The sequence below is a fragment of the Lagenorhynchus albirostris genome, chromosome 4 (genome assembly GCF_949774975.1).
Source record: "Lagenorhynchus albirostris chromosome 4, mLagAlb1.1, whole genome shotgun sequence".
Classification (NCBI taxonomy): domain Eukaryota; kingdom Metazoa; phylum Chordata; class Mammalia; order Artiodactyla; family Delphinidae; genus Lagenorhynchus; species Lagenorhynchus albirostris.
Genome location: NC_083098.1, coordinates 126,037,365 through 126,059,588, shown reverse-complemented (window position 1 = coordinate 126,059,588; position 22,224 = coordinate 126,037,365). Strand labels below are relative to the sequence as shown.

At 41.1% G+C, this 22,224-nt stretch overlaps 1 protein-coding gene and 1 long non-coding RNA gene across 6 annotated transcripts in view; one reads left to right on the top strand and one right to left on the bottom strand.

The window, feature by feature from the left end:
- Positions 1 to 8,023, top strand: part of SEC24D (SEC24 homolog D, COPII coat complex component) — a 111,431-nt gene extending 103,408 nt beyond the window's left edge. For all 5 annotated transcript variants that reach the window (XM_060148646.1, XM_060148645.1, XM_060148650.1 and 2 more), the window contains 4 exons: positions 318 to 497; positions 2,774 to 2,965; positions 3,931 to 4,020; positions 7,189 to 8,023. In XM_060148646.1, the coding sequence (XP_060004629.1) occupies positions 318 to 497; positions 2,774 to 2,965; positions 3,931 to 4,020; positions 7,189 to 7,329 (603 nt within the window). In that variant the 3' untranslated portion in view covers positions 7,330 to 8,023. The remainder of the gene's footprint in view (positions 1 to 317; positions 498 to 2,773; positions 2,966 to 3,930; positions 4,021 to 7,188) is intronic.
- LOC132520001 (uncharacterized) lies at positions 3,683 to 21,940 on the bottom strand. Its single transcript, XR_009540405.1, has 3 exons — positions 21,793 to 21,940; positions 6,091 to 6,291; positions 3,683 to 5,958 (listed from the first exon to the last, which is right to left on the bottom strand). It is a non-coding gene; the product is annotated as an uncharacterized LOC132520001 (long non-coding RNA).
- Between the last annotated feature and the right edge of the window lie 284 nt (positions 21,941 to 22,224).

The window sequence follows — 22,224 nt, the reverse complement described above, 5'->3', positions numbered from 1 at the left end:
AAACCGGGGGAAAGAGAGGGTAAGGAATTTGCTCAGTGTCACACAGCAGATGAGAGGCAGCGCTGGGATGGCACTGCCGGCCGTGAGTTGTGCTGATAAGCACTACACCAAGCTGCTAGAGCACTAGAGAAAATAAAACCACCTGCCGCGCTCTCAGTATCTACTCTGTGCCAGTGTCTCTAGGTGCTTTACGTGGGTTACCATTTAATCCTCTCCACAATCTCAACAGCAAACCTTTCTATTTTACAGGTAAAGTGCTGCAGGTGTTGATTTTCGGTAAAGACCAAGCATCTGAAATTAATGTCTCTCTCTTCCAGCTTATTTTACCAGATTCCATGAAAGTACTGCCAGTGTACATGAACTGTTTGTTAAAAAACTGTGTGCTGCTCAGCAGACCAGAGATCTCAACGGATGAGCGGGCCTACCAGAGGCAGCTGGTCATGACCATGGGTGTGGCCGACTCTCAGCTTTTCTTCTACCCACAGCTTCGGCCAATAGTAAGCACACTGCGCTGGTGCATTTCCTAGAGGAGTCTGGAAGGGAATCATATTTTGCCTTTTCCCATATGTTATGTCTGAAATATTTCGTTCTTAACAAGAAACTTACGAGTCACGTATGGCTTCACAACGCGTAGTGTGGGCCTGAGAGCCGGGGCTCTGGGCGAGCTGCGCATGCGCTTCAACCTGTGCTCAGGGTCCGTGTGGGTGGTGGGCGGACCTGAGGAGTTCTTCACGGAATCCTTCCGATGACTGCTTTTCCTTCCTCATTCCCAAATTGGTAATCTTCAGTTGAATAGGCAGGTTGAAAAGTGAGTCAACAAGTTGTTGAAGAAATCCAGCCTTACGGCATGAAAGGCAACTGATACGTGTGTATACGGGATTTCACGTGCACACGTTATCTGTTTTTTGACAGTATATGAATGTCTAAGTCACCACATTTAATCAGAATGGCTATGATTAGTCTTAAGCAAATGCTATCAGGGGTTTACAAATCAACATATATTTGAGGCTACCTACACTGTACACGGAAGGAACTGTCCTTGTCCTCAGAGAGTTTACTTGGCAATGTATTCTACTTATTTAAAGGTAATCCTTGATGTCGTGAATGCCCTTGTACTCTCTGACTAGACTCCTTCCCCTGAGACCTAACAAGTTATAATTGAGGGATAAAGGGGGGAAGGCTGATGGCTTATTTCTAACTCCTGTATCCAAACTCATACCCAGGCTCTCAGTGCAATTGGAGAGTTAAATTAAGTTGGAAATAAAAAGCTATTGATCCTTTCAATCAATATGAATGTTAGATGTAAACTGTTAACAATTGATTTTCATATAAAATCGGATTATCAACTATGTGCCAGAGAAACTAGAACTCTTAGGGACATGAACATCACCACTCCACTAAAATCGCCTTGCTAAATCCAGTGGGCAGTCCTCCTCTTTTCTGACTTGTCCACAGCATCTGACACAGTTTTCTCCCTCTGGAAACACCCTCTTTACTTGGTTTGTCCCAGTTTCTCTCCTGCTTCCTTTGCTAGTTTACCCTGTTTTCCCTGTTCAAGTACCCCAGAGCTCAGTCCAGGGAAGCTTCTCCTGTCTATCTACACTTAATCCCTTGGGGGGGGTCTTACCTATGCTCTCAGCAACATTTCTATACTGATGGTTCCCAAGTTCCTATCTCCAGCAGTACCGCTGCCCTGAACCGTGGGCGTGTCTGTGCCTGTAGCCTCCCGAGCATCTCTCCGTGAGCGTGTTAACGGGCATCTTAAACTGAGTCCTGACTGGGCCTCCCACGCCTGCTTCTCCTGCAGTCTTCCCCATCTCCATTTATCACCCCTCCCTCCTTCCAGTTCTTCAGGACCAGCGTCCTGCAGTCACCCATGGCTGCTTTCTTCCTCATCCACCCCATCTCATCCATCAGCAAACATGTCAGCTCTCCTTTCCAAGATTATCCAGAGGCTGACCACTTTTCACCCCCATGTGTCACCACCCAGACTCAAGCATAATCACCTCTCCTGTGGACCACGGCAATCCCTCCTAACAAGTCTCCTTGCTTGCCCCTCCAGTCTGTTTTTGGCACAGAAGTTAGAGTGATCCTGTTAAAATAATTGTCAGTTCACGTCCCTCCGCTACTCAGAACACTCCAGGATTTCGCATTTCAGTAAAAGCCAAAGTTCTTACTGCCCTGGCCCAGTGCTGCCTGTGCTACTCTGCCCTCCCTTCTGTCTGACTCATCTTATTACTCTCCCCTTTCTCACTCCACTCCAGCCACACTGGCCTCCTTGCTGATCCTTGAACATCACAGATAAGCTCTTGCCTCAGGACCTCTGCACCAGCTGTTCCCTCCATCTGAATGCTTTTCCCCAGATATCCCCATGGCCCTCCACTCATGCCCTCAGGTCTTTACTCAAAAGTTATCTTTTCAACAAGCCTTCCTGGGCTCCCCTATTTAAAACTGTAACACTGCCACCATGGACGTGCCCTATCCCACTTTCCTGCTTCTTTTCTTCATAACTCTTAACACCACCTAAATTTCTATATATTTAACTTAGATTATTTGTTGTCTCTTCTTCCCTCCAGAAAATGGTTAGCTGTACAAGGCAGGGATTATTGTCTAATGACTAGTAGGATAGTAGTAGATAGGACTAGTAGAGAGTAGGAACTCATTAAATATGTACTGGAAGGAAGGGAAGAAAGGAGGAAGGGAGGGAGGGGAAAAGAGAGGAAGGAAGGAAGGGAAGAAAGGGAGTTTCTAACTCTTGCCTTTGCCTGCATAGCACACATTAGATGTCAAGAGTACAACATTACCTGCTGCTATTCGTTGCTCTGAGAGCCGTCTTTCAGAAGAAGGAATATTCCTATTGGCTAATGGTGTGAACATGTTCTTATGGTTGGGAGTAAGTAGCCCACCAGAACTCATCCAAGGAATATTTAACGTGCCATCTTTTGCACATGTCAACACAGATATAGTAAGTATATTTTTTCTTTGTTTTGTAGTAATATACAAATCCTTAGTTGCTTTCTTTTTAGAGGCAGTTGGCACTTTGAGACATACATATGAAGTATACTTATGTGTTTTTTTTTAAATAAAAAGATCTTAATAGTCTTAATGTCAAAGAATACACAGAGGGAGTGGAATGTGAATATAAGTAATGAATTTCCTGCTTTTTTTTTTTTTTAAACAACTCCTATGAAAAATATTGGCCATGATCTTTTCCTGAGACTTGTGACTTTGTGGTAAAATGTTCTAATTCACTTTTTCAATGGCTAACTCAAAGATGATCTATTAGCTCTTGGTGTCTTCTTGCTTAGAAGTAAGCATTAGCATTTTACTGTCTTAATGGAGGAACTCTAAGTCCAGATCTTTCACATCGCCCAGGGGCCACATGCAGCTGGGTGTTATCTTTTGTTCACCATGAACCAGATTTCAGGGAAATCTAAGAGGCCACATTCCCTTTGAGAAATCACATTTGGTGGTTTATTTTAATGTTGGAACAGTGGTATTTGGATAGCATTTTCCAAATGGGGTAATGCCTCAGGGTCCTGCAACTGATCCGCTGAAGGAATAAAGTGTGTCCTTTTCTCACACAACATAGCCTTGAAATATCCATCTTGCAAAGGGATTAAAGACATCCTTTGTAAAAAAAACATAACACCCTTTGTGTCATTTCAGTGATATACATGTGTCAAGTTCCAGGGAAGGATTTTTATTTTCAAAAGAGAGTTCATTGGTGGAAATGCATGCTGATACATATGAATAATTTTTAGTACATTTTTTCATATTTTTGGTTTTTAGGTAAATGAACTAAGCCAAGAGTTCAGTATATGGTTTAGAAAGATGTTTTTTAACTTTAACATTCTAGTAATCTCATTCTGCTTCTATCTAAATGTCAGTAATTGTACTGAAACTTAAACTTGAATTTCTTAAATTTAGACATTATTGCCTGAGCTGGGAAACCCATACTCACAAACACTCAGAATGATAATGGGTATTATCCAACAAAAGCGGCCATATTCAATGAAGGTAAGAATGATATTTTATTTTTTTCCTTTTTCAAGTCTTTTTAAAAAAATTTCCTTACAAACTTTTAAAATGCATGTCCTATATTTTTATAACATGATTTTTTGATAGAAAACTCACATTAACCTCTAAGTATATCTACCTGTCAATCACAAACATATAAAAATAAACAGCTATCACCATGGGTTAACCATGGGTCATCTTACTAAGTATTAACTTAGAAACAATTGATAATATTAATAGGCTTTGAAATGATTTTTCCATCAGTGCTTAAAATTACTTAGAACATTTGTTATATTTGGATTTTACAATTTTTGATTTATTATCTCTGAAAAGTTTTGCTATTCTAGTCCTTCTAAGGACTCCTTTTTGAGTTTGAGGAAGAGTTTAAAATGTCTGTATCTCAGGAAAATTATGCCTTGTCGCTAAATCCCATGTACTCGCCTCTGTGTTCCTTCTCAAGCTCAATATTAGAATTTCCTGGAGTTTGGAATGTACAGATGACAGTGGTCTATTACTGTACTACTTCCTGCAGAGGTATAGGACACTCACCTGAAGGCAGGCCTCTATAGGAGCCAGGATATTATGGGGCTATTTTTCCCCTGAAACATAAATGTGATATCAGTTTACGTCAACATTCTTTACCATTGATACTCACGCATGCAAACATCAACTTTGGGTAGAACTTAGGAAATTTGAACTAATATAGAGCTTTATAATCTCTGGAAAGGACAACCTTTCCAGAACTGTTTTTACATCACTACTTGGGTTCAGTTTTAGGACAGGACCTAGAGATGGCAGAGAAGGTTCAAAATAAACATGTTCTTCACTCTCTGAACACCCTGGAGACATGTAATGAAATCTTAGGGTCCTATGAAACACAAATTGAAGACCGCTGGTACTCAGAATGCACAGCAAGGATGATCCACCTTTGTCCCAGCAGCAGCAACTGCATCTCCACAGTTGACCCCATTTGCAGAGAAGAGGCCAAACTAAACATGGGGATCATCCTTGTGCTCAGTAGCCCCTCCTTCCAGGGGGAAAAAAAACCCTTTCCTCTCCTCTGCTTTCTCCCACCTGCTCCAGTAACCCCTTATCAAGGTCATGTCAGCTTTGGTTATTAAAATATCTGGGGTAAGCTCCAAATATGATATGTAAATAAAATATAAGCAATTGTGTAATAAAATAATTTTAGCTTGAATACTTAATCAGATTTTTTTATGTACCAGTGGCAGACTTATCTGTTGTTTGTAATATCCTTGACATTTTCAGGGTATCATCTGAAAATCCCCTTGAGGAGAAGACTACTAGCATGTCAAGACAGCATATCTCACACTTCTATAAATGCAATTCCCTGAGACCTTCCACCAACAAGTGCTGGGTGGTCCAACTTTGTAGAGACTCAAATGGTAGAGCAGGATATTAATTACTTTACCTTATTTGAGTTTCCCCCAAGGCCGAAATTCATTCCCCATTCTATTTCCCACTTCACATGATGGCCAGATGCATTCATCAGAGAAGGTTTTACAGTGAGTACCACATGAAAACCAAAATGTTGAGGTTTTGGACCCACAATGAGGCTGGACCCACATTGCTGTTGCTGGTAATGGACAATGGCAGAGGTCTTAGTGTTACCTGGTGAAAGGTGGAGAAAACACAAGAAAAGAGAAAATTGCCTTGGTTTCAGGCTCACCAGGATGCACATCTTAAACTCCTTTGGAGATGTTTCCATGAAGGGGTTCGTTTCTTTCCCCATGTCAGAGTGGAATATGACTATCCACACAGCTGTTCCAGTGTCAGCTCCCAGGGCTTGGCACTGACAGGCCAAGACATCACACGTGTCCATATCCACATGGAATTAGCTGGCTTGTAACGGTAGCAGCAGTTGTTATAATATTATTATTAGTTCAGGGTTGGTTCAGAGTTTATCAGCCTAAGGCCCTGGCCAAAATAACACAAAGGAAAAAAAGCAAGCCATGTTGACAACATTATTCTACTTGATTAAAAAAAAAAAAAGCCTATATAAAGCAGCAGTAGGGAGGGCTGGGCCCTCCCAGCCAATATGTAACAAACCTTCCTCGCTGCAGCTGGCGTGAAGCTAGTAGCTGCAGGCCCTTTGGGTGATTCCGCACGTGAAAGGAAGTAAGATGATGTCCTGGCTCTTCTGAATTATACAGGAGGCAGGTGGAGACAGTGATTTGCATGTGTGGCTCCATTAACCACGCTTATGGCTCAACAGATATCAAATTCGTTCTGATCATCTGCTCTGAATTCCTGAAACAGGAGTGAGTAAGGAGGCAGTCAGTAAGTAGAAGGGCTCAGAGTATTCATGACGGACTACCCTCTTCTGGGTTTCTTCTCCACGTGCCTCTTCCTCTAGAGCAGCACCGTCCAATAATGTAAGCTGCACATGCAATTCTATACTTGGTAGTAGCCACAATTCAAATGTAAAAAATCCATTTTGATCATGGATTTTATTAACCTGGTATATCCAAAATATCATTTCCACATGTAATCAGTGTAAAAATTGTTTTGAATATTTTTGAAGAATTAATTTATTAATTTTAGTGGTTGAAGAACTTTACATTTTCTCTTTCATCCACTTCCTTTGCACCTACACTGCCTAATTCAGATCCTGATCATCTCCCACCTAGATGCTTCCGACTGCTTCCTGTCTGGTTTCCCTCATCTCCCCAGTGCATTCTAGGCACCATAACCAGTTGTTCTTAAACACCTTCACTGGATCACATTCCCTACAAAAACCCAAAGGCATTACCTCCCATTGCCTTTCAGAAGTGTGGGCTAGTTTACATACCAGGCAGGACTGTGTCTTTTGTATGTGGTCCCCGCATGGAATGCTAGCTCGGCCCCCACCTCCTTAAGGAAATCCCACCCTGTCCTTTAAGGTTCGGTACAGTCACTACATTGTGAAGTCTTTCCCGTAGCACTCGGCTTATGTTTCATTGCTGCCACTTATAATTAATTGTATGTCTTGTTTTTTTTGGTTTTGGGGTTATTGCCTCTCTCCACTCTGGATAATAGGCACTTTCCTATCATCCTCCAAGGCCTCACAGACAGTGGACATTATGTAATTTTGGTGAAATTGAAGGATACAAAATTTAGCCACATTCAGAAAATGTTTATAACCAGCTAACTTGTTTTTTTTCCTAGCTCACGATAGTAAAGCAGCGAGAACAGCCAGAAATGGTTTTCCGACAGTTCCTGGTAGAAGACAAAGGACTTTATGGAGGATCATCCTATGTGGATTTCCTTTGCTGTGTTCACAAGGAGATCTGTCAGCTGCTTAATTAATTGAAACTTCTCTATTGTTAATACTGCATTTCTAAGGAGATAATCTCCTTCTTGGTGCCTAATTCTCCTGACAATAACAGGCTAGTTTTGATTTCTTACTCATTTTCAGAATAGCTTTCCAAGACGGCATTTAGAACTACAGCTTTGGTGCTCAGGTATAAAGCCAATGAAGGTACAATTGTACCTTAAAGGGAACAGTCTATTTCTGATTGCACAATTTTTAACTGTTAAAACTGATGCAGTTTGCATTTCTTGAAAGGCATAGTTTACAGAACTGTAAACATTCTCAATTTTCTTTCTTTGTGCTAGACATATAAATTATTTTTCAAAATGTATAGATTTGGAGTAAAAAGTTTTGGTTCCTCTCCCATTTGCAGTGAGGAAAAAAACAACTTAATTTTTACATTATGCTTAATTTTTTTAAAACCATGTAACCCCATTGAACACATTTTTCAACTTAAAGTTTGCATAGCAGACTTTTAAATAACCTTGGAATCTATTTGATAGAACAATTTGTGTTCTATATTTTTTTCATAATTATATGTTATGTATGTTAAAACTATTTTCCAGTTGTCGTTTTATCTGTAAAACTGTCTTTATCAATATTCTTAATGGTTCCCTGTACAATTTTGACGGTTTCTACCTGTATATAATGGATCTTAACCAGTTCAATAAATCACTTCATATGCTCTTACTCAGCAGACAGAATTCATTATTTAGGTATTTTGAGATTTTAAAAAGAAATAAGGGTAGTAGTTAAAGCGTCTTGGAAAACGCTGTTTGGATGGATCACTAAAAACTAAATATTTTGGGGGGGAGTTGAGGAGAATTAGGTAAATAAATAAATATAAGCAATGTCAGAGACAGTGTACTTGAGAAAGGCAATTTAAAAGTTCTCCAATATGTGGGGCTTCCCTGGTGGCCCAGTGGTTAAGAACCCATCTGCCAATGCAGGGGACACGGGTTCGAGCCTTGGTCTGGGAAGATCCCACATGCCACGGAGCAACTATGCCCGTGCACCACAACTACTGAGCCTGCACTCTACAGCCCACGTGCCACAACTACTGAGCCCGCAAGCCACAACTACTGAAGCCCATACGCCTAGAGCCCGTGCTCCGCAACGAGAAGCCACCGCAATGAGAAGCTCACACACTGCACTGAAGAGTAGCCCCCACTCACCACAACTAGAGAAAAACCCACGCGCAGCAACCAAGGCCCAATGCAGCCAAAAATAAAAATAAATTTATATAAAAAAAAAAGAAATGTAGGTTTGTCAACATGAACGTTCAGTAGGATGAGAGCATATATGATCCCAAGCTACTTTTTTACAAGGACTGCCTGTCAAGTAAGTAGAGCGATGATCCCACTCCACTCTGAGGTGAGTGTTCAGTTCTAGGCACCATACAATGTGTGAAACAGAAGCCCAGACCACATTCCTTAATTCACTTGAGGACAGTCTAATGAATCAGATCAGCCAAGATGGCAGAATAGAAAGATCCTGAACTCACCACCTCTCACATGCACAACAAAAACACTATTTGCAGAACAACCATTGATGCAAAAAAACAGAACCTACCAGAAAAGATATACAACTAAAGATAAAAAGGAACCACAGGGAGATGGGTAGGAGGGGCGGAGTCATGATACAAACAAGTCTCATAACTCCAGGTGGGCAACCACAAATGGGAGAATAATTACAATTGCAGAGTTTCTCCCAAAGGAGTGAGAGGTCTGAGCCCCATGTTGGGCTCCCCAGCCCAGGAGTCCTGGACTGGGAAGATGAGCCCCCAGAGCATTTGACTTTGAAGGCCAGTGGGGCTTACTTTCAGGAGTCCCAGAGGGCTGAGGAAATAGTAACTCCACTCTCTAAGAGGAGTGCACACAAAACCTCACCTGCTCCGGGACCCAGGGCAGAAGCCGTAATTTGATAGGAGCCTGGGTTAGGCCTACTTGCTGATCTTGAAAAGTCTCCCAGAGAGGCAGGAGGCATCTGCAGCTCCCCTGGAGACACAGACACGGGTGGCAGTCATTTTGGGGAGCTTGTTCTACCAGGTGGACACTGGTGCTGGCAAGTGCCATTTTGGAACCATCCCTCTAGCTTATCAGCCTCAGGACCCAGCCCTGCCCCACTCAACAGCCTGTGGGTGCCTCAGGTCAAGTAACTAACTGCATGGGAACACAGGCCCACCCACAGGGAGACAGGCTGATTGAAGACCCTCTGTGCAAAGCCCTGCCACCACAGGGCTCAGGGCCCAGCCCTACACAGCAGACCACAGGCAATAGCCCTGGGACAGCCCAGGGCTCTCCAGCCAGAGACCCCAGGACCCAGCCCTATCCACCAGAGGGCAGACACCAGCCAAAAGAAAACCGCAGCTCTACATACCTGGCCCACCCACTACCAAGCTAACAGAAGCTCCAGGATCCCCCAGACCCCACACCCAACTGTGTCAGGAACCAGCCCCAACCCCCAGCCATCTGACACCAGCTCTGGGACACCTGGGCCCTGCATCGAGACTCCAGGACCTGTTTCTGCCCTCCAGTAGGCCAGCACTAGCCCCAGGAGCTGGCTTTACCGACCAGTGGGTGGGCAAATGCACGGGGTCTCCTGGACCCTGACTCCACCCACCAGTGAGCCAGCATTAGCCACAGGGCCCCCGGGGTTCTGCAGTCAGTCACCTTGTGACCCAGACCTGGGCTAGGAAAAGGTAAAACAATTGAAATTTCTTTCTCAGACTCATCAAGAAAAAAGAGGGCCCAAATCAATAAAATCAAACACAAAATTAGTTACAACCAACACCACAGAAATACATAGGATCATAAGAGATTACTAAGGACAACTATATGCCAATACAATGGACAACTTAGAAGAAATGGACAAATTCCTAAAAAAGTACAGTCTCCCAAGGCTGAACTAGGAAGAAACAGAAAACATGAACAGACCAATTACCAGTAATGAAATTGAATCAGTAATATTAAAAAAAAACAAAAAAACAAAAACAACTCCTAACAAAGAAAAGTTCAGGACCAAATGACTTCTCAGGTGAATTCTACCAAAGGTTCAGATAAGAGTTAACGCCTATCCTTCTAAAACTATTCCAAAAAGTTGCAGAGGAAGGAACACTTCCAAATTTACTCTATGAGGCCAGCATCACCCTGATACCAAAACCAGATGAAAATATCAAAAAAAGGAAATTACAGGCCAATGTCACTGATGAACATAGATGCAAAAATCCTCAACAAAATATTGGCGAACCAAATCCAACAATAAATTAAAAGGATAATATACCATGATCAAGTGGGATTTATTCCAAGGATACAAAGATTTTTCAATATCCACAAATCAATCAGTGTGATACTCCACATTAACGAACTGAAGAATAAAAACCACGTGATCATCTCAACAGATGCAGAAAAAGCTTTAGACGAAATTCAACATCCATTTATGATAAAAACTCTCCAGAAAGTGGGCAAAGAGGGAACATACCTCAACAAAATAAATGCCATATATGACAAGCTCGCAGCTAACATCATACTCAACGATAAAAAGCTGAAAGCATTTCCTCTAATATCAGGAACTCTTGTGTGCCCACTCTTACCACTTTCATTCAACAGTGTTGGAAGTCATAGCCACATCAATCAGACAAGAAAAAGAAATAAAAGAAATCCAAATTGGAAAGGAAGCAGTAAAATTGTCACTGTTTGCAGATATCACACTATAGGAAGAAAATCCTAAAGATGTCACCAAAAAACTACTAGAGCTCATCAATGAATTCAGTAAAGTTGGAGGGTACAAAATTAATACAGAGAAATCTGTTGCATTTCTATATACTAATAACAACAAACAGAAAGAGAAATTAAGGAAATAATACCATTTACAATCGCATCAAAAAGAATAAAATACCTAGGAATAAACCTACCTAAGACATGTACTTGGAAATCTATAAGACACTGACGAAAGAAATTAAGGACAACACAAACAGATGGAAAGATATACTGTGTGCATGGGTTGGAAGAATTAATATTGTTAAAATGACTACACTACCTGGGGCAATCTACAGGTTCAGTGCAATCCCTATCAAAATACCAAGGGCATTTTTCACAGAAGTAGAGCAAATAATTTTAAAATTTGTATGGAAACACAAAAGACTCCAAAGAGCCCAAACAATCTTGAGAAAGAAGAAAAGAACTGGAGGAATTATGGTCCCTGACTTCAGACTATACTACAAAGCTACAGTAGTCAAAACAGTACAGTACTGGCACAAAAACAGATACATAGCAATGGAACAAAGCAGCCCAGAAATAAACCCACACACTTATGCAATTAATCTATGACAAAGTAGGCAAAAATACACAATGGGGAAAAGACGATCTCTTCAATAATGCTGAGAAAACAAGACAGTTACATGTAAAAGTATGAAATGAGAACATTCTTTAACACCATATACAAAAATAAACTCAAAATGTATTACACAGCTAAATGTAAGACCAGAAACCATAAATCTCCTAGAAGAAAACATAGGCAGAATGCTTTTTGACATAAACTGTAGCAATACATTTTTGTATCTGTCTCCTGAAGTAAAGGAAATAAAAGCAAAAACACAAATGGGACCTAATTAAATGTAAAAGCTTTTGCACAGCAAAGGAAACCATAAACAAAACGAAAAGACAACTACTGAACGGCAGAAAATGTTTGCAAATGATATAACCGATAAGGGATTAACATACAAAATGTATAAACAGCTCATACAACATCAAAAAAACAAACAACCCAGGACTTCCCTGGTGGTACAGTGGTTACAAATCCACCTGCCAATGCAGAAGACACAGGTTCAACCCCTGGTCTGGGAAGATCCCACATGCCACGGAGCAACTAAGCCCATGCGCCACAACTACTGAGCCTGCACTCTAGAGCCCGTGAGCCACAACTACTGAGCCCGAGTGTCACAACTACTGAAGCCCACGTGCCTAAGCCTGTGCTCCACAACAAGCCAGCACGATAAGACGCCTGCACACCTCAACAAAGAGTAGCCCCCACTCGCCACAACTAGAGAAAGCCTCTGCAGAGCAACAAAGACCCAATGCAACCAAAAATAAATAAATAAATTTTTTAAAAAAACTAAAAAAATGGGCAGAAGACCTGAATAGACATTTTTCCAAGACATACAGATGGCCAACAGGCACATGAAAAGACGTTCAACATCATTAATCGTCAGAGAAATGCAAATCAAAACCACAATGAGATATCACACCTGTTAAGTGGCTAGCCTCATAAACAAGACAAAAAAACAACCCTCAGAATGGGAGAAAATATTTGCCAATGAAACAACAGACAAAGGATTAATCTCCAAAATATACAAACCGCTCATGCAGTTCAATATCAATAAAACAAACAATCCAGTTAAAAAGTGGGTGGAAGCAGTCAGAATGGCCATCATCAAAAAATCTAGAAACAATAAATGCTGGAGAGGGTGTGGAGAAAAGGGAACCCTCTTACACTGTTGGTGGGAATGTAAATTGATACAGCCACTGTGGAGAACAGTATGGAGGTTCCTTAAAAAGCTACAAATAGAACTACCATATGACCCAGCAATCCCACTACTGGGCATATACCCTGAGAAAACCATAATTCAAAAAGAGTCATGTACCAAAATGTTCATTGCAGCTCTATTTACAATAGCCAGGACATGGAAGCAACCTAAGTGTCCATCATCGGATGAATGGATAAAGAAGATGTGGCACATATATACAATGGAATATTACTCAGCCATAAAAAGAGACGAAATTGAGCTATTTGTAATGAGGTGGATAGACCTAGAGTCTGTCATACAGAGTGAAGTAAGTCAGAAAGAGAGAGACAAACACCGTATGCTAACACATATATATGGAATTTTTAAAAAAAAAATGTCATGAAAAACCTAAGGGTGAAACAGCAATAAAGACACAGACTTACTAGAGAATGGACTTGAGACTATGGGGAGGGGGAAGGGTAAACGGTGACAAAGCGATAAAGAGGCATGGACATATATACACTACCAAACGTAAGGTAGATAGCTAGTGGGAAGCAGCCGCATAGCACAGGGAGATCAGCTCGGTGCTTTGTGACCGCCTGGAGGGGTGGGATAGGGAGGGTGGGAGGGAGGGAGACGCAAGCGGGAAGAGATATGGGAATATATGTATATATATAACTGATTCATTTTGTTGTGAAGCTGAAACTAACATACCATTGTAAAGCAATTATACTCCAATAAAGATGTTAAAAAAAAAAAAAAGTGGGTGGAAGACCTAAATAGACATTTCACCAAGGAAGATATACAGATGGCCAAAGACACATGAAAAGGTGCTCAACATCACTATTAGAGAAATGCAAATCAAAACTACAATGAGGTATCACCTCACACCAGTAAGAATAGCCATTATCAAAAAATCTACAAATAGTAAATACTGGAGAGAGGGTGTGGAGAAAAGGGAACCCTCTTGCACTGTTGGTGGGAATGTAAACTGATACAGCCACTATGGAGAACAGTATGGAGGTTCCTTAAAAAAATAAAAATAGAGCTACCATACGACCCAGTAATCCCACTACCAGGCGTATACCCTGAAAAAACCATAATTCAAAAAGAGTCATGTACCACAATGTTCATTGAAGCACTATTTACAATAGCCAGGACATGGAAGCAACCTACGTGTCCATCAACAGATGAATGCATAAAGAAGGTGTGGCACATATATACAGTGGAATATTAGCCATAAAAAGGAACGAAATTGAGTTATTTGTAGTGAGGTGGATGGACCTAGAGTCTGTCATACAGAGTGAAGTAAGTCAGAGAAAAACAAATACCATGTGCTAACACATATATATGGAATTTAAAAAAAAATGGTACTGATGAGCCTAGTTGCCGGGCAGGAATAAAGAGGCAGACATAGAGATTGAATTGAGGACATGGGGTGGGAGGGGGAAGCTTGGGCGAAGTGAGAGTAGCATCGACATATATACACTACCAAATGTAAAACAGTTAGGTGGTGGGAAGCAGCAGCATAGCATAGGGAGATCGGCTCGGTGCTTTGTGATGACCTAGAGGGGTGGGATAGGGAGGATGGGAGGGAGGCTCAAGAGGGAGGGGATATGGGGACATATGTATGCATATGGCTGATTTGCTTTGTTGTGCAACAGAAAATAGCACAGTATTGTGAAGCAATTATACTCCAATAAAGATTAAAAAAAAAAAAGAATGGCTAGCATCGAAAAGGGCACAACAAATGTTGGCGAGGATGTGAAGAAAAGGGAACCCTTGTACACTGCTGGTGGGAATGTACATTGGTGCAGCCAATGTGGAAAACTAAAACTAAAAATAGAACTACCATATGACCCAGCAATTCCACTCCTGGGTACATATCTGGAAAAAACAAAAACACTAAGTTGAAAAGATACATGCACCCCAATGTACACAGCAGCCTTATTTACAACAGCCAAGATAAGGAAGCAACCTAAGTGTCCATCAACAGATGAATAGATAAAGATGTGGAATACATATACGATGAAATACTACTCAGCAATAAAAAGAAAACGAAATTTTGCCGTTTGCAACAACATAGATGGACTTGGAAGATATTATGCTTAGTGAAGTAAGTCAGAGAAGATAAACACTGTATGTTATCACTTACATGTAGAATCTAAAAATTAAAACAAGCTAGTAAATATAACAAAAAAGAAAGACTCACAGATATAGAGAACTAGTGGTTACCAGTGGGTAAAGGGAATGGGAGGAGAGCAAGGTAGGGGTAGGGCATTAACAGGTACAAACTACTACATATAAAATAAACTACAAGGATATACTGTACAACACAGGGAATATAGCCAATATTTCATAATAACTATAAGTGGGGTACAACTTTAAAAAAAATAAAAGGATAGTCTAATGACTGCCCTGTGTGTTCCCAAGGGTACAGAAATAGAACCAATAAATAGAAGTGACAAGGTGCTGCTCAACTGAAAGAAGAACCTAAGTAATTAGGTGCTCAAAGAATGTGCTGTTCAAAGAGGCAGTATGTTCTCACTTAACAAATATTTATTTCACACCTGCTATGTGCCAGGCACTATGCCCTCTACTGGGGAGACAGACAACAGTAAGCAGCACAAACCAAATCCCTGCCATCTCTACAATTGAAGTTTCATAAATGTCATGACATGCTATATATATATTGTATGTATATGTATTCCTGATATGCAAATATATATGTAGCATATATACTAGGGATATCTGACCTAGTCTAGCTAGGGGGCAGGGTGTAGTCAGTAAAGATTTCACAGTAGTTACACTGAAGCTGGGACCTGGAAGATTTAGTAGACATTAGCCGGGTCATTGGGAGTATTGGTAAATATTCCAGAAGAGGGAAAAATATGCATGAAGGCCCAGAGTGAGAGAGGGCATATATTACCCTTTCAATAAACTCAAAGGATTTTAAGTTTAAAGTTGACTGGAACTTACTAAGGAGAAAAAAAGTGGCAAAAGATAAAACTGAGTGAGTCCTAGTCAAGGGGGAGTTTGGACTTAAGCCTAAAGGCAAACTGGAGACATTCAGTGACTTCAGCAAGAGTGAAAATATCACACTCTAGGAAGATCACTTCGGGGGTGTAAGGTGGCAGAACTAGAAGCAGAGAGCCCATTTAGGCGGCTCTCAGAGTAGTCCATTGAGGATACATGTGGTGGCCTGAACTAAAATAAGGGTACCTGACAGAGGGGGACAGGGAGGAATTGGAGTTAGTGAGGGAAAAGGAAGTGTCTGAAAATGATTTCTGCTTTGGGCAGCTAGGTAGACATTGAGACCATTCCCTAAGAAAGGAAACAGAGGAGTTGAAGCAGATTGTGCATATGTGTGTCTCTCTGTGTGTAAGGGGTAAGGGGCAGTAGTTCACATCTGTACATGCTGAGGTCCCTTGTAAGCTATGCAAGTGAGATCAACTATAGCACCTAAATATATGGGGTCTGAGGCTCAGGAGAGAACTCTGGGCTGGAAATTTGCAAGCCACCTACATAAAGAGGGGAAAAAAAGCTACACAAATGGATGAAAAAAACAGGGCAATACTGTAGTGAGAGCACAGCAAATCCTTGACAGAGTGAAACAGAAACCTGAAGAGACTGAGGAGGAAGGGCCAGAGAAGTAAGAAGGAAAACCTGGTGAGAGGATGTCACAAAGCCAAGGGAAAAGAGGGGTGGCAGGGAGGGTGGGCAGCCAAGTTGCAGGCTTCCCAAAGGCAAGCTAAGAAGACTAAAACATGTTGAAATTAGTAAAAAGGTCATGGGGAACTGGTGAGAGCAGTTTTACTGGGTCAACGAGCTTAAATGCTAGATTGGAATAGCTTGAGAAATGGGGGGCAGAATGGCGGCAACTCAAGAAGGGTATGAGAGAGGGTCACAGACAGAAGGGAGGATTTTGTTGTTTAGGACGGGCAGGGATGATTTGACATTTAAATGCTGGTGGAGAGTCCAGTATTATGCTGGAAAAAAAAATAGTGGCAGTACTCTTTCATTCTTCAACTCTAAAGAATGTTGAAGATTGAAAACAGAAAAAAACAAAAAAAAACAAAACCAATCAAACAAACAAAACGCTTAGAAGAGCAAGACTTGAAGGACAGAAGGGAATATAATACAGAGTACAAATGGAGGATTCGATTTCAATGGTAGAAGAACCCAATATATAATGGAACTGCTCCAGTGAATCCTGAATGACCACTTGCCAAAAATGGTGTGAGTGCTGACCCATGGTGTTCTGAAACAGTCACGCCTTCCCCCAAACCTTGAGAGGCACTAGAACATAATGGCTAAGAGCATGAGCTCCAGAACCGACCACACAGATTTCTATACCAGCTCTACCACACAGCTGTGTGATACAGGTGAATTAGAAACCTTTCTGTGCCTCGGTTTCCTACTCGGTTGTTCAAGGATTAGGTTAATAAGTGTAAAAGGTTTAGAACAGTCCCTGGCACAGTGTGGCACCCAGGCATCACAGTTCATTGCCGTTATTATTTTATTAGGTTTTTAAATTAAACTTGCTAAGGATCATGAAAAGTAGGACTAATCGGACTCCTACATGCCATGAGAATCTTAATTTATATCCTTAAAACCAAGCATCTTTAAATGCTATAGAAGGGTCCAGTTAAAAGATGGTTTCAGAGATTTCACTTCCTAGAAATCTAACCTAATGACAGTAGGTTGAGAATTAGGAACAGTATATTAGTCTTTTTTGTAATGTTGTCAGATGGAAACATGGTTCTCTATTAATGTAATAATGAGGAGTAAGGATCAAAATTTACATCATGTTCAAGGATAATCTGAAATTGAACTTCAGCTCCTCTAGGAGGCATTACACACTATAGTGTCTGAAAGCTTCCAAAAAGCTTCGTCAGTAATCTTCCAGAGAAGACAATTCTTTGGGGAGCATTAAATGTGATTTATAATTGCTGAAAACCTAAGATGTAATACTGAATAACCTGGATAAAAAGGAAAAAAAATCTTAATTGAAAAGGCAAGAGAAATCCCCTAGTCATCATCTCTAACAGATGTTTTCTGGCCTCTGCTTGAAAAAAAAAGTGATGAGACGCTTACTCCTTCCCAAGCAGCCATTTATGAACAGTTCTGTTAGAAAATCATACTTAGCAGACTGTTTGACTGAAATATCCCCTTTTTGTGCAAACTGTCTTTTGAGGGCACAGGTGAATTCTTCTTCCACCTGATGGCAGTTTTCAGATAGTTCAAAGGCTATCACGTATCCCTATCATGTCCCTTGTCCAGGCCAAACTCTCCCAATTCCCAAAGTATGTCCTCATGAACATAATTTCCAGAGCCATTGTCATCCCAACTTAATACAAAAAAATCCAGTTTTAAATCACATAATGAACAAACTCAATTTGGGAAGTAAAATGACTAGTGTCTAGTTTAGGGAACTATCATTATAATAGTGACTGCAGATCCAATCCCACTAGTATGACTTGTGCAAGAATTTCTAGGGTGTACTTTTTATTTTCAAGACATTTAAAAAAATTGTTACCAGTTATAAACACACAGCTCTTTTATGATAAGAATTTTCAATTTTAAGACCTTTTACAGAATAAGACTTTGAAGTCAGTATTTTTCAAACTGAGGTATCCTTTGGGTCCATGAAAAACTGTTTCTTTGGAAACATATTAATGTTTGAAAAATAGTTTTAGGATACCCCATGGGATTTAGAATAATGTTACCCAATCAGTGTTTTAGGGACTTAATATGCCTATTTGGCAGAAAGGTTATTACATTTATAAATTCGGGGAAATCAGATTCAGCATACTGATATAAATTTGCAGCAGTAAACTTTAGTGTACAAAAAAAAGTCATGTTTTAGAAATCAACCTAATTGGGCTTCCCTGGTGGCACAGTGGTTGAGAGTCCGCCTGCCGATGCAGGGGACATAGGTTCGTGTCCCGGTCCGGGAAGATCCCACATGCCGCAGAGCAGCTAGGCCCGTGAGCCATTGCCGCTGAGCCTGCGCGTCCGGAGCCTGTGCTCCACAACGGGAGAGGCCACAACACTGAGAGGCCCGCGTACCGCAAAAAAAAAAAAAATTAACCTAATTGGGGCTTCCCTGGTGGTGTAGTAGATAAGAATCTGCCTGCCAATGCAGGGGACACAGGTTTGATCCCTGGTCAGGGAAGATCCCACATGCCGTGGAGCAACTAAGCCCGTGCACCACAACTACCGAGCCTGTGCTCTAGAGCCCGCAAGCCACAACTACTAAAGCCCACGCGCCTAGAGCCCATGCTCTACAACAAGAGAAGCCACCACGAGAAGCCCGCGCACTGCAACGAAGAGTAGCCTCCACTCTCCGCAACTAGAGAAAGCCCACGCGCAGCGACAAAGACCCAACGCAGCCAAAAATAAATATTTTTTAAAAAAATCAACCTAACTGAATCAGAATCTCTATTTCATAGGACTGGCAGGTAAGATTTCCTATCTTTGGTCCATACTGATGACTAGTGTCAAAGCCCCACAGTCTCCTGAAGTCCAGGGCTCCTCTGCTTCCACATTGTGTTTTGGGGAAATGAATGTGTAGCCTGGGGACGACACTTTCCTCTGTGCGCAACTCAGCTACCTCCCGGTGAGGTCATCTCTCCCTGAGGCAATATTACCGACCAGCAGCAGTTTCCCAAGACTCCTGGGAGCCACCCTGTGCCCGTCCTCAACCATCCTGTCCTCTCCTCACTCTCAGGCAATCTACTCTCCCTTGGGTCCACTGTTACAAATAGGAGGCATACAGTCCAACTTTTTACTTAAGCCATTATTAACAAGGTGATACAGATGTGGTTAAATACTTTGTCTTTTTTAATAGGTTGCATCTGGCACAAGTATTTTAAAAATTTGTTCCTGGGGAAAGAGTCAGATGCTTTTAAAGTCAGACCAAAGTAAATTGATTCTGTAAGTCCACTGATAAGTAGTAAGTCAGTGGAAATTACTTTGTTTCCTCAGCCTCAAAGATGATATTCTGTTATTTGAGAGAAAAAAAAACCCTACTAGAGAAACACATTCCTCTTATGCAGCAAGAAAGTAACAACAGAAGGGAAAAGAAGTGAAAAGAGAAGGTTATTAAAAAATCCTCTGGGAATTACTTACAATTATTAGTCAAGCAAAGAGTAAAGGACTATTTATTTATTGAGCACTTACTATGTGTCACACAGTAGACGCTGAGAAAGCATCCTGCTGCCTTTATAAAGTCAATGCCACAGACCAATTGCTAAGAGCATGAGCAGCAGGGTTATTAACTCAGAACTAAATGAGCCCGCAAAGACAGGTTATCAAATGGAACGGGAATCTTTCACTTAAGAAGCAATCACTCGAAAGCAATCAGAACTGGGAATGTTCCCCAAAGAGGTTCTAATGCCATTCTGACCCAATCTCCTGTCAGTATCATCTCAAGGAGGTGGGTGGGATTTAAAATTTAGGAAGTCAGTTGGCTGACAAGCTTACATGTGCTTATATTTTCTTAAATTTTGCTTTAGAATTATTTTTATAAATACAATATTCTTAATCATGCTTATATGCTTTAACATTTTTATTTCAATAAGACATAGCAGTAGAAAAGTAAGCTATAATCTTGAGCTCCTATTTACCATGCATATATATATGCCTTGCTTTTTGAACAAGGCCAAATAATCCCTCCACCTATGCAGCTTATCTGAATCATAGTCAACATGATTACATCAAAAACCAATCCTTGGGGCTTCCCTGGTGGCGCAGTGGTTGAGAATCTGCCTGCTAATGCAGGGGACACAGGTTCGAGCCCTGGTCTGGGAAGATCCCACATGCCGCGGAGCAACTAGGCCCGTGAGCCACAACTACTCAGCCTGCGCATCTGGAGCCTGTGTTCCGCAACGAGAGGCCACGATAGTGAGAGGCCCATGCACCGCGATGAAGAGTGGCCCCCGCTTGCCACTAGAGAAAGCCCTCGCACAGAAACGAAGACCCAACACAGCAAAAATAAATTAATAAACTCCTACCCCAACATCTTCTTAAAAAAAAAAAACCAATCCTTTACTTAATATGAAAGTATGTACCTACCCAGTTGTCTTGAAAAGCATAAACCTATAAAATGATGGCAAATTCTGTAAGACATTTAAGCAATTACCTTGGAAATTTAACCAGCATAAACTACTAAACTGGGCATCTCTGAACAAAACTGTGTTTGACATTTTGTCCTCTGCTTTAAAAAGACAAAGAAAACAAAAAGAACACGCAAAAAAGGTAGAATAATGATGTATTCTTTTATGATATTAACTGTAATTATAAACTGAAGACTTGTGCAGATGTGGAATTCTATAAAAGGTGTGACAGCACAGGCCTATACCTCCACATTTTCTCCACTGGACAGATGCATGAATGGCTGTAGTAACATCACTGTACTCAACTTTAAAGTATTAGTCCATGTCTGCACTTATCTGTGTGTTCCAAAGTATACTAACTACATAACTTGTTTTCAAAGGTGATGGTTTCTGTCCTAATCAAGTAAAGTTTTTTCTTCAAGTAAATATTTTTTTTCAAGTAAATTTGGTCATAGTATTTAGAAGCCTGAATTTAAAATATGCATGGAGTATTTAGCTAGTCAAATTAATTTTTAAAAATTTTAGTTCTATGAAAGGAAAATATAAGCAAGGACACCAAACTATTTTATTTTATTTATTTTTTGCCGTACGCAGGCCTCTCAGTGTTGTGGCCTCTCCCGTTGCAGAGCACAGGCTCCCAACACGCAGGATCAGTGGCCATGGCTCACGGGCCCAGTCGCTCCGTGGCATGTGGGATCGTCCCAGACCGGGGCACAAACCCATGTCCCCTGCATCGGCAGGCGGACTTTCAACCACTGTGCCACCAGGGAAGCCCCCACCAAACTATTTTAATTGCCAACATCTAGGGAGATTTCACATGAACATTTCAGACTTACCGTCTTCCCTCTGTGGTGACAATCAGTTGGAGTTGAGTAGTGATGTCCGCCTTACCTAGGGAATGAGGTCTCTCCCCATCTCCCTCTCAGGTCTCCATGGCCCTGAGATCAAGTCAGTGTATGTTTATTAAGGGGCTCTGGGCTGCTCCGCTTTTCTTAGAGAGGAGCTGAGAAAACCCACCAATGTGGGAAAACAGCACAGACAAAAGGGAGAAAGTAAATGAATGTAAGTAAATACTCCCACATTAAGTATGCAAATAAAATGTGTCTAAAAAAGAATTATTCCACTACAAACTCATGGCTTGTTTCACTGATTTATATTACATGCTTAGGTCCTATATGTGTTTTACATCATTGACTTTGATTTCAATTTTTTAGAAGTATTTTTGGAAAAAACCTACCTTATCTGATTTCACTGTTTATTAGCACCTC